The sequence below is a fragment of the Bos indicus x Bos taurus genome, chromosome 20, assembly GCF_003369695.1.
Source record: "Bos indicus x Bos taurus breed Angus x Brahman F1 hybrid chromosome 20, Bos_hybrid_MaternalHap_v2.0, whole genome shotgun sequence".
Lineage (NCBI taxonomy): Eukaryota > Metazoa > Chordata > Mammalia > Artiodactyla > Bovidae > Bos > Bos indicus x Bos taurus.
Genome location: NC_040095.1, coordinates 29,166,224 through 29,178,512, shown reverse-complemented (window position 1 = coordinate 29,178,512; position 12,289 = coordinate 29,166,224). Strand labels below are relative to the sequence as shown.

Here is a 12,289-nt window from a genome sequence, read left to right as displayed (position 1 = left end):
AGGGAAGCCTGGCGTGCTGTAGTCCATGGGGTTGCAAAGAGTTGGAACAACTGAAGAACAATGATACTGTCACTCAATGCCTAGGGACCATCCCTCCCAAAGGGCTCCACCCAATTGGAAGGGAGCTGGAAAATATGCACAGTGTGTGGCTTCTTGGTTCTTGTACTCTGTCCCTAATATATTATTTCAAATGAAAACAAAGTTTTTCAGTAATTGCGATTTTTCAATCAAATCTCATATTTTCTCCACATAAATTTTATTAATTAAACTCTTCCAGACACTTTATATCTCTTTTTTCCTTCTTATAATCTTAATATTGTTCATGCATCCTAATTTTTCTCTAAAGGTATTATTATTTATATAGATGTGAAAGGCACTAAAAGGTTATTGATTTGGATTGTATGACTTTTGAGTACATTATATTGCCCACAAATTGGTCAAGTGAGTACTTATCTTTTAAGAAATAATTTGATGTACAAATTATTATATAACACAAACTCCAAGGAATAACATTCAAAATCCGCAATAGACTCCTTTACACACACTTTGCAAATGCTGTTGTTAATTTCCTGTTTGGTTATAAACAATTAATATTTATTTAGCAATATGCACAGGATGGGTATAGGACATGTGGAGTACACAGATACTTAGAAAGCATATTGCTTGCCCTTTAGAACAGCATCTCTCAAAATGAAATAATACACAGACCCCCTCAAATAACAAAACAAAATATTATAAGGAATGATCTTTGAGTTGGTTTAAATAATTTTGATTATGATTATTACTCAAATACAAGTATAAAAACTAGATACAAGTTTCTTGTCCTTAAAGTTCTTATAAAGTTGAAACAGATGTACATTTATAAATAAAATGTTAAAAAATAAGTTAATAAGCACATTTCAATTTAAATTTATTGTGATGGATAATTTTTATTTTTCTGAAACCAAATAGTTGTATACAAGGTAAATATAGTGCTGATTATTATATATCACAGGGCTTCCCTGGTGGCTTGGTGGAAGAAAATGCATCTGTGATGCAGGAGATGTGAGTTCAATCCCTGGGTGGGGAAGTTTCCCTGGAGAAGATAATGGCAGCCCACTCCAGTATTCTTGCCAGGGAAATTCCATGGAGAGAGGAGCCTGGTGGCCTATAGTCTATTGGGTCACAAAAGAGTCAGACAGGACTTAGTAATTAAACAGCAACAATTATAGCACTAGTTTTTCTAGAGTATGTAGTTTAAAGGGCTTCCCTGATAGCTCAGTTGGTAAAGAATCCGCCTGAAATGCAGGAAACCCTGGTTCTATTCCTGGGTTGGGAAGATCCGCTGGAGAGGGGATAGGCTACCCACTCCAGTATTCTTGGGCTTCCTGTGTGGTTCAGCTGGTAAAGAATCTGCCCACAATGAGGAGACCTGTGTTTGATCCCAGAGTTGGGAAAATCCCCTGGAGAAGGGAAAGGCTACACAGAGAGGACTTAGCAACTAAAAAACAATTATAGCACTAGTTTTTCTAGAGTATGTAGTTTAACACATAAATTATGTGTGTTGTGATTAGTGACTTAGTTTTCAAACCTAGTTCTCCATTTGTCTATGGTGATAAATTTGTATGTCATTTAGCCTTCACCCACTATAAATGGATCACTTATTTATTAAACCTATATGCTATAATTATTATATATAGCAACTCATGACACAATTCACTTCAACTACAAAAGTAAATCTAGAGGTTGATTTTGGACAGGCAATACTAAACTCATAATATGTTTATACTGAAACATTTCAAACTGTTGCCAACATGTGTCCATATATTTATTTACAAGATTTCTAGGAGAAAACCTGTATACTCTCTGAAATTAAATCTTCAGACTTTTAATTAGAGAAACATTGCTCTAGGAACGTATTTCTTAGTTGCAAATTCTTATTTATTCTGTAAAATCATTCCCTAAATTATGTCATGATTAATATGCAAGTTCAAATATATCATACATATTTTTTTTTAGTTAGATTCTCAAATAAATATTTTATAATATTTCATATTTTAACCCCCAAACCCATTGCCCCTGATCCCTTTAAAAATCAACTGTTACAATATTAGTATAACTGATATACCTAACACATAGTCACAAAGTATCATGGGAATGACAAGATTTTCAAAATTAATTTTATCAAACATTAAGACCTGGCAAATCGAAGATCTTCATCCAGACAAAAATTAAACATTTTTGTTTGATTCAAGCAAAAATAATTTCTTGAATGAATTTCAAGAAATGAGACATTTCTTGAAAGAAACAAAAGCAAATATTACAAATGAACAGCAAGATTAATCCCTGTTCAGGTTGGTTTTTGTAAGTCAGTATCTCTTACCTCATCAGTTCAAGTAGCCCAGGATGCTTAGCAGTTGGCTTTTTTAAAAATAGCATTTAAGGAATAATTTTAGTGGAATTTATAAGAACTGGAAAGGAACTGGGTAAAAGAGACTAATGTAACACTAAATGTACTAAACAAATTACCAGTTAGGGATGTCGTATAGTTATGGCAATGCCTCTGAATTTCTCATCACAGCACATATATGGATAAGTAGCTAGAGATGTATGAATAAGGATATAAATTAAAATGCAAACATCATTTGTTGTTGTTGATTCACTAAGTCTTATCCCACTCTTTTGTGACCCCATGGACTGCAACCTCCAGGCTCTTCTGTCCATGGGAATTACCAGGCAAAAACACTGGAGTGGGTTGCCATTTCCTTCTCCAGGAGATATTCCAGACCCAGGGTTCCAACCTGCATCTCCTGTTTGGCAGGCAGATTCTTACCACTGAGTCACTTGGGAAGCCTGCAAACATTATTAAGGAGGATTTAAATATATAGAGAAAAGGGTACAGATATATTAATACATGCTTATGTTTTTAAGGAAGACTTAATACATATATATTATATATATAAATAAGAACATAGATATAAATGCAAAAGTGGTTAAAGAGGATTCAAAATAGTATTTAAAAATATAATTCATTTAAGAACATGACATGAAAAAGAAAGAAGATATAAGGAATTCACTCAACATTCTACATAATCATCATGTTAAATTGTTTAGTACCAATGTCAAATGTTAAAGCACAGCTGTTAACCCCATACCCCAAAATGACTAGTACCAGTCTTGTCCTGCATCCTCCTAATCTGGCTTCTCAGTTTTGGCCTTCCCAATTTGACTTCTGTTTTTCTACAGCTATGTCTCTTATCAGTCTTGCCACTTTTTATTGTCATGAGTTCAAATACTGATTTATAAATGACTTTTTACTTTAATTGGTGTGCTGTGACTATAGGTCTCTTTTTCTTGGAACTTCTCTTTCCTATTTTCTATAATCTATATAACATCAGGTATTAAAATGTGGTTTAAAACAGAAACTACAGAGTCAAATAGATATGCAGTCTAACCTTGATTTTATAATCTACTAAAGGTGTGAGAATGATTAATTGATTTAATCGCTAAAGATTTCAGTTTTCTGAACTGCAAAATGGAGAACAGTGTTTACCTCATTCTTACGCTGCAAGAAATAAATAAAATAGCATTTCTCAAAGTGCTAGGGCTTGTATACTATAAGCATGATAATGTAAACATAGGGTGCTTTTTTCTTATAATGGCTTTTCATTTCTTTATAACTTTCTTTGTACATAAATATACTTTGTTTTGCTGAGATGGATGAAAATTTTTTGAGAGCTTTAACATTGTTGTTGTTCAGCCTCTCAGTCATGTCCAACTCTTTTGCGACCCCACAGACTGCAGCACAACAGGCTTCCCTGTCCTTAACTATCTCCCAGAGCTTGTTCCAACTCATCTCCATTAAGTCAGTGATGCCATCAAAACATCTTGTTCTCTGTTGTCCCCTTCTCCTCCTGCCTCAATCTTTCTCAGCATCAGGGGCTTTTCTAATGAGTCAGCTCTTTGCATCAGGTGTTCAAAGAATTGGATCTTCAGCTTCAGTATTAGTCCTTCCAATGCATATTCAAGGTTGATTTCCTTTAGATTTGACTGGTTAGATCTCCTTGCAGTCCAAGGGACTCTCAAGAGTCTTCTCTAACACCACAGTTCAAAAGCATCAATTCTTCAGCACTCAGTCTTCTTTATGCTCCAGCTCTCACATGCATACACGACTACTAGAAAAACCATAGCTTTGATTATATGGACCTTTGTCAGCAAAGTAATGTCTCTGATTTTTAATATGCTGTTTAGGTTTCTCATAGATTTTCTTCCAAGGAGCAAATGTCTTTTCATTTTATGGCTGCAGTCACCATCGGCAGTGATTCTGGAGCCCAAGAAAATAAATATATCAATGTTTCCATTGTTTTCCCATCTATTTGCCATTAAGCAATGGGACCGGATGCCATGGTCTTAGCTTTTTACATGTTGAATTTTAAGCCAGCTTTTTCACTCTCCTATTTCACCTTCATCGAGAGGCTCTTTAGTTCTCTTTCTGCCATAAGTGTGGTGTCAACTGCATATGTGAGATTATTGGTATTTCTTCCAGCAATTTTTATTCCAGCTTGTGCTTCCTCCAGCACAGCATTCGCATAATGTACTCTGCATACAAGTTAAATATACAGGGTGACAATATATAGCCTTGACGTACTCTTTTCCCAATTTGGAACCAGTCTGTTGTTCCATGTCCAGTTCTAACTGTTGCTTCTTGACCTGCATACAGATTTCTTAGGAGGCAGGTCAGGTGGTCTGGTATTTCCATCTCTGTAAGAATTTTCCACAGTTTGTTGTGATCCACAGAGTTAAAGGCTTTGGAGTAGTCAAGGATGCAGAAGTAGGTATTTTTCTGGAATTCTCTTGCTTTTCCGATGATCCAATGGATAATGGCAATTTGATCTGTGGTTCCTCTGCCTTTTCTAAATCCAGCTTGAACACCTGGAAGATCTTGGTTCACATACTGTTGAAGCCTAACTTGGAGAATTTCACACATTACTTTGCTAGCATGAGTGCAATTGTGCAGTAGTTTGAACATTCTTTGACTTTGCCCTTCTTTGGAACTGGAATGAAAACTGACCTTTCCCAGTCCTGAGGCCACTGTTGAGTTTTCCAAATTTGTTGGCATATTCATAGCATCATCTTTCATATTTCCAAGGTCAAATGACACTGTTGAGATTCCCTATTGACTAAGAATTATCTTTTATGGTTGTTATCTCTTTATATCATTTATATTCACAATATAGAAAAAATTTCTGGTCTTTAAAGTTGAACATAAGACAATTATTTTCTATGTTCTACATTAGAGTTAAACGTGGAAAATACAATAAATAAATATGAAAGAAAACAGGAGCCAATTTTGTAGCAAAACTGTAGCCAAAAAGAAAAAAAAATTAGAAGAGGCATATTGCAAATGAAGGAGAGAATTTTTAAAATTTTAATAATTTATTTATTTGGCTGCATCAGGTTGAGTTGCAACATGTGGGATCTAGTTCCATGACAAGGGATAGAACCCAGGCCTCTGACAGTAAAAGCTCAGTGTCTTAGCCAATGAGCCACCAGGGATGTCCCAGGAAAAGTATTTTGTTCAACATCATAATGTAACAAATTTGACTTTGATAGATTAAATACACACACAGACCCAAATGAGTACATCCAGTGGTATTTAAAGAAAAACAAGTAAGACATTACAATTTTTCTTCATTAAATGTGCTTACCACTACACATATTAAGTAGTATATTTCCTAACATTATAATTATACAATTATATTCCATTTATGGATACCTAAAAATAATCCCTTTACTCTTTTAATAATGACAATTTCTATTTTTGGAAGATACCTAGAGAGAATTTAAAATGAAAATTATTTGCAAACTTAAATATTAGTTGGCATCAGTGGTGAATCATATTTTGGCAGCAGTGTTATTTAGTGCCTTTTATAACCATTCGTTCAGTCAGTAGTGAGTGTATATGAGCTTCTGTTTTTCTCCTCACCCCCTGCTCTCTTTGTATTGTCTTTATGTTTTGCTTCTTCAGTGATAAGAAAAGTGACATCAATAATCAATGAGAAAACACAGATTTAAAAAGTGAGTTGATCAAACTCCTTGATTTATTTTTTAGATTCTATCAGAAGTTAACATCTAGAACATTTCTCAAATTTTTGATGATAAGTAATTAGGTTATAACAAATTATTGTGTCTGGCACTGTTCAAGGCACAGGAAATAAAGTATAGAACAAAATCCAGACAAATTCGTTGACCTAATGGCATTAGCATTTACGTTACAGTGGGGGAAACAGACAAATAATAAGTGACAGATGTATGTGTGTTTGTGCTGGCCCATGTGTGTTTGTGTGTCTGCTGTTAAATTCTTTAAAGATAAAATATAAACCAATTGAGTAATATATTAGGGTGGTGAGGGAAGGAAGGCTTCTGTAAGGCAGAGACCTTTAAGCAAATATAAATAAAATGAAGGAGAGATCCAGGTGGACACTAAGTCTCAAAGAAAAGAGTGAAAAGAATAAAGAATGGAGCAAGGAAGGGAGGGAAGAAAGTAGGGAGGAAAACACATAGGAATAAGACACAAAAGATAGAAGAAAAGACATTCTTCTTAACACGTGTTATAAACCCCTCTAGCCTTCAAACACAAAGCCTGAGCTTCAGTTTTTAGGAGATAAAAATGTATATTAAGATGTCAGTGTCATTTCCACAATAATAAACTATGGTTAATAACAGAACAGTCTGGGAAAGAGGAGGGTATTTGACTTATGCCAAAGTTAAAATTTTGTGAAAGTCTCATAAAATTTGCCTCTTATAAAATGTGAAACACAAGAGAAGGCAATTCTAATGCACAGTTAACTAATACTTTATTAAATGTAATATAATATAAAAAGAAAATATAAGAACTTAAGGAGAAAACAAATCTTTGTGAATATATATCATAAAAATATTCACCATTGTTTCAGTTCTTTGTGAGTGCAGAATTATGTATTTATATCAAAATGTATGCTCTTAAAATTAAAATAAAGTTAAGTACACTTAACTTTGGAAATCAAACTTCTATTTCACAGATTTTTATTTTATATTTACATCTTTCTATGGTAAAGTTTAAAGGGATATCTTTTCATGATATTTTCACTAGATGGAAGTACTATCTGAAATAGCATTGCATGTCATACATATCTCATTTGCTTTCATACTCATGTAACATGTCTTCATGTTTAACCACACTTAAAATTACATGTCTTGAGCACAGTAAACATTAAAATCATGTTGAAAGGGAGAAGAAGTTATTCTAAGTAATAGGCATTTTTAAAAGAACATAGGACTAGGATTTAGGGGTGTGTGTGTGTGTGTTTGGATGTGTACCTTTGAAATAAAATGTCTCAGTATACACAGAGTAAGATCTAAAAATAGGTGCTATAACATATACACCACTACCCCCACCCCCACCCCATGGAACATTTCCTGGAAATAAAATTTAGCTGTAGAAACAGGAACATAACATCTGATTTTATATCCACAGAAGCAAAATTTTATCTTACCAGTTAAGGAGGATAATTAGATCGCTCTAACATAAATATTTAGAACTTTTTTGGCAAAATGTAGAAAACACAGTATAAAGTAATATGAATTACTTACAACCATCTCATTTAGAGACACCCAGCAATCTGGTGGGAAGTCCTGCAGCAGTGGTACCAGGAACTGAAGACAGCCATCCCAGTGGCACAGGAGCAGCATCATGCCAATGAGGTTAAAAATTCTCACCACAGCACTGGCAAGATCATATGTCATGTGGAAAATCTGTTGACCAAAATAAAATCAATTCTTATAATCAATTTTTTTTAAAGTTAAGAATACTACCAATTTCAGTAGACTATCTGTGCTAGATTTATATACTAACTCTATTATATAGTGCTCACAGAATTAATTTCATAAACTGTCTCCCTTTTTGACATTTAACATTGTGTGTTCTAAAGTGATCTCACATTTTGGAGCTATCTCAAAACCTAACATGGGAAGAAACACAGAAATTTGGCTATTTTGACACCAGTTAATAAAAGAGGCTAATTAAAAATAGTCAAATCCATGTAGCTCCATCCTGATTTATCTACCTGATTAAAAAAACCACCATAATGTATGCAGTATTACTTTTGATGTATACAGGACTGTGTGTAGTTGGCTGGGCCCAATTTGATTGTCTGTTGGGCTCCAAAATCACCGCAGATGGTGATTGCAGCCATGAAATTAAAAGACACTTACTCCTTGGAAGGAAGGTTATGACTAACCTAGACAGCATATTAAAAAGCAGAGATATTACTTTGACAACAAAGGTCCGTTTAGTCAAGGCTATGGTTTTTCCAGTGGTCATGTATGGATGTGAGAGTTGGACTGTGGAGAAAGCTGACTGCCAAAGAATTGATGCTTTTGAACTGTGGTGTTGGAGAAGATTCTTGAGCATCCCTTGGACTGCAAGGAGGTCCAACCAGACCATCCTAAAGGAGATCAGTCCTGGGTGTTCATTGGAAGGACTGATGCTGAAACTGAAACTCCAATACTTTGGCTACCTCATGCGAAGAGTTAACTCATTGGAAAAGATCCTAATGCTGGGAGGGATTGGGGGCAGGAGGAGAAGGGGACTACAGAGGATGAGATGGCTGGATGGCATCATCAACTCGATGGACATGAGTTTGAGTGAACTCCAGGAGTTGGTAACGGACAGAGAGGCCTGGTGTGCTACGATTCATGGGGTTGCAATGAGTCGAAATTGGCTGAGAGACTGAACTGAACTGAACTGAACTGAACTGAGCTCTTATAATTAATACACCTCAGCAGGTATAAACTTCACATGTGAACAGTTGCTGAGATAGTTATTTATTTATTTAATATTTATTTTTTATTGAGATAACACTGGTTAGTAACATATGTTTCATATATATGACATTTTATGTCTACTTCTGTATAGATTACAGCATGTCTATCCCCCAAATTTGGTTTCCATCCATCACCATAAAGTTTATCACCTTTACCCTTTTTGCCTGCTGCTGCTGCTAAGTCGCTTCAGTCGTGTCCGACTCTGTGTGACCCCATAGACAGCAGCCCACCAGGCTCCCCCGTCCCTGGGATTCTCCAGGCAAGAACACTGGAGTGGGTTGCCATTTCCTTCTCCAATGCATAAAAGTGAAAGGTGAAAGTGAAGTCACTCAGTCGTGTCCGACTCAGCGACCTCATGGACTGCAGCCCACTAGGCCCCTCCGTCCATGGGATTTTCCAGGCAAGAGTACTGGAGGGGTTGCCATTGCCTTCTCCACCCATTTTGCCTATCCCCTGCTATTTCCTTTCTGGTTACCCCTATTCTTCTCTGTATCTATGTGTCTGCTTTGTTTGTTCATTTGTTTTGTTATTTTTTGTTTATTTATTTATTTTTATGTTCCACATAGGAATGAAATAATATGGTATTAATCTTGCTTCATCTGACTTATTTCACTTGACATAATATCCTGAAGGTCCATCCATGTTGTTGCAAATGGTAAGAATTCAACTTTTTGATAGTTGAGCAGTATCCCACTGTATTTGTATACCACATCTATTTTATCCATTCATCCATGGATGGCCACTTAGGTTGTTTCCACATCTTGGTTATTATAAATAATATTGCTTGAATATAGGATGCATATATCTTTTAAGATTAGTGGTTTTCATATTCTTTGGATAAATACCCAGAAGTGGGATAGCTGAATCATGGTAGATTATTAATGGCCCTGTTAAAACCTTGCTCACAGAAGATTTGTAATGAGAAGACTGCTTCCTTATGGAGCACATATGTCTGCAGACAGTCACGCTAACCAGAGAAGGAAGCACCCGGTCTACTTTAAACAAAGCCAAACTTCTTATTGTCTAAGGGTCTTCCCTGGTGACTCAGGTGGTAACAAATCTGCCTGCAATGCGAGAGACCTGGGTTCGATCCTTGGTTTGGGAATACCTTGGAGAAGGGCATGGCAACCCACTCCAGTGTTCTTTCCTGGAGAATCCCCATGGACAGAGGAGTCTGGCGGGCTACAGTCCATGGGGTCACAAAGAGTCAGACACAACTGAGTGACTAAGCACAGCACAGCTTGTAGGGTAAGTCTCAGTGAAAACTTGACTCAACTTCTTGAACAAGTGGCTAACATCAATGATTAATATTTTCAGTTTTTTTCCATCTATGAGGTAGACATTCTAAAGTGATAAATTCCTATCTAAATTTATTCTTAGTGCCACTGCATGAAAGCCAGAAAACACAAAAACAACACTATAGATGCTACTCAGTGAATTGTTAAATGAATGAATGAGAATTTTGCAGAGAGTTAATAATAACAGCAAAAGTAACCTTCTGTGACTTTGAGAGTGTAAAGTTTTTGTTTTTGTCTTTTAAGATAGGAATTAAAAAAAAATAATCATTATTTGCTACCATCCAAGTAATCTGAATTTGAAACTGATTTGATTTCCAGAGTTGTGGGTAACAGAAAGACAGACCATTCTGACCCACTAGCAATATGTTTAAAGTGGTACTTATGAGTCAGCAGAATAAAAAATAATCAAAATACATTTTAAAGGTAGTGCTTTAATTTTATTTTCACCAAACTAAACTACAAAATAAGTCAGTGGAAGACTACTGTGCTTTACATTTGCCCAGATCAGAACATTATGTTGTTCATATGACTTCAAGGTGAGGAATGAGCTGGTTACAAATACTCACTGAATTCTTTTTTATAATATTATCATTCTAGAATTCTGTCCAGTTGGAGTCTAATAACTCTAGAGAGAATAGCTGGAAGAATATTTGATTAAGATAAGTTGATTCAGAATACCAAATCCTGCCCTAATATTTGCATAATTGTCCACCAGAAGTATAATTTTTTGTACTATTTTCCCCAGGAGCAATGCATAATCCACTCTGCTCTTAAAAAGGTCAAATCGTAGACTGTGCTCTATGCATATATCCATAAATTAGCAGAGTAATTCCACAGAGCTTCCACATTCATACTTGATAAGTTGAATTCAGGGTCCTCTCAATCTAATAATCAGCTATGAAATCAGTGAGTCTTAACCTATCCTTAAGTATTTGATTTACTTTACTATGGTTTACTTAACCAAAAAATCATCAAGAGTAATTCAAGACTTCTCATGGGATATATTGATCTCTTCTTTGTGGTTTCACAGATGGGAATCATTTAGAGGTTAGGTTGCTTCTGTGATCTCAGTTATCAATTGAAGGTTTCAAATATGCTTTCAGAATTCTTATTATTGTAACGTTAAGAAAATCAAATGGGCCAGAAGAGGCTCTCTTGACACAGAACATTCTTATTTTTAAGGTATTAAAATAAGGTCAGGTTCTTTGGTTTATCTTTATATATTTGTACTTGCATAACCTGTCACATCTTTTAAGATGGGAGAATCTCCATGTCATGTTGACAAAGAATATAAGAACACAAATAATTAGCTACTCAGTTCATTTCACACCTAACATATATCCAGAATTCAATATGTGGTAGTCCTAATCAATAGTAAAATAAGAATTTTAAGAGTCCTTTTGCACCTTTTGTAATTCTTAACTTGAAAGTTATCCAGGTTAGCCTACCATGCTTTAGGCAAAGTGCAGAAGGTTTCATCTGGTATATGAGAGAAGAGTAGGCTTCACAGAGGTCTTTTTGAACACTGACAATGACTATAGTCATTGGAGTAATTTTATCAGTTCCTACTCTAACCAGGATCTTATTTGAATGGCCAGCCCATAACCTTCAGAAAAGTCAACCAATTGGCCTCTCATCCTTATCAGTCTGTGTCCATAGTCAAAATGCAGTTACCTCCTCCTCATTTTCCCTTACCTATTATCAGATTCTCATGCTCTTGAGTGTTTTTTTTTTGGGGGGGGGGGGTGGTGCTTTCTTCTTTCCACTGTTACTTCCAAACTCCTACACTATCCATGAATTCTCTCATACCCTCAGCCTCATTATAGAATTCTTCCTCTCCTCTACTTTTCCTGAGATGTATGACTGCACCTCATCATCTCCTTAAAGACTCAGCTTCTCTGGTAACTTTCTCAAATAGAGTTGATTCAGTTCTTTCATAAGCCTTAGATTTTGATGACGATGCCCTCTTTTTCTCAGGTCTCCTTTGCCACTTTCAGATAGTTATTTTTCTAGGCATAGCAAAAAAAAAAAAAATTCCTTCTCTTCAGTGCCCACTCTATTTGGCTATTCCACCTGTACCTTCTCATTTCTAGCATCTTAACAACCTCTCAACCTCTACTCTCCACACATCTCCATTTATTAAAGGC

The 12,289-nt window shown here is 35.5% G+C and overlaps 1 protein-coding gene across 1 annotated transcript in view; it reads right to left on the bottom strand.

The window, feature by feature from the left end:
• The window catches only part of HCN1 (hyperpolarization activated cyclic nucleotide gated potassium channel 1), a 452,770-nt gene that overhangs the window by 202,977 nt on the left and 237,504 nt on the right, over positions 1-12,289 (bottom strand). The window contains exon 3 of the mRNA XM_027520221.1: positions 7,612-7,773. Within this exon, the coding sequence (XP_027376022.1) occupies positions 7,612-7,773 (162 nt within the window). The remainder of the gene's footprint in view (positions 1-7,611; positions 7,774-12,289) is intronic.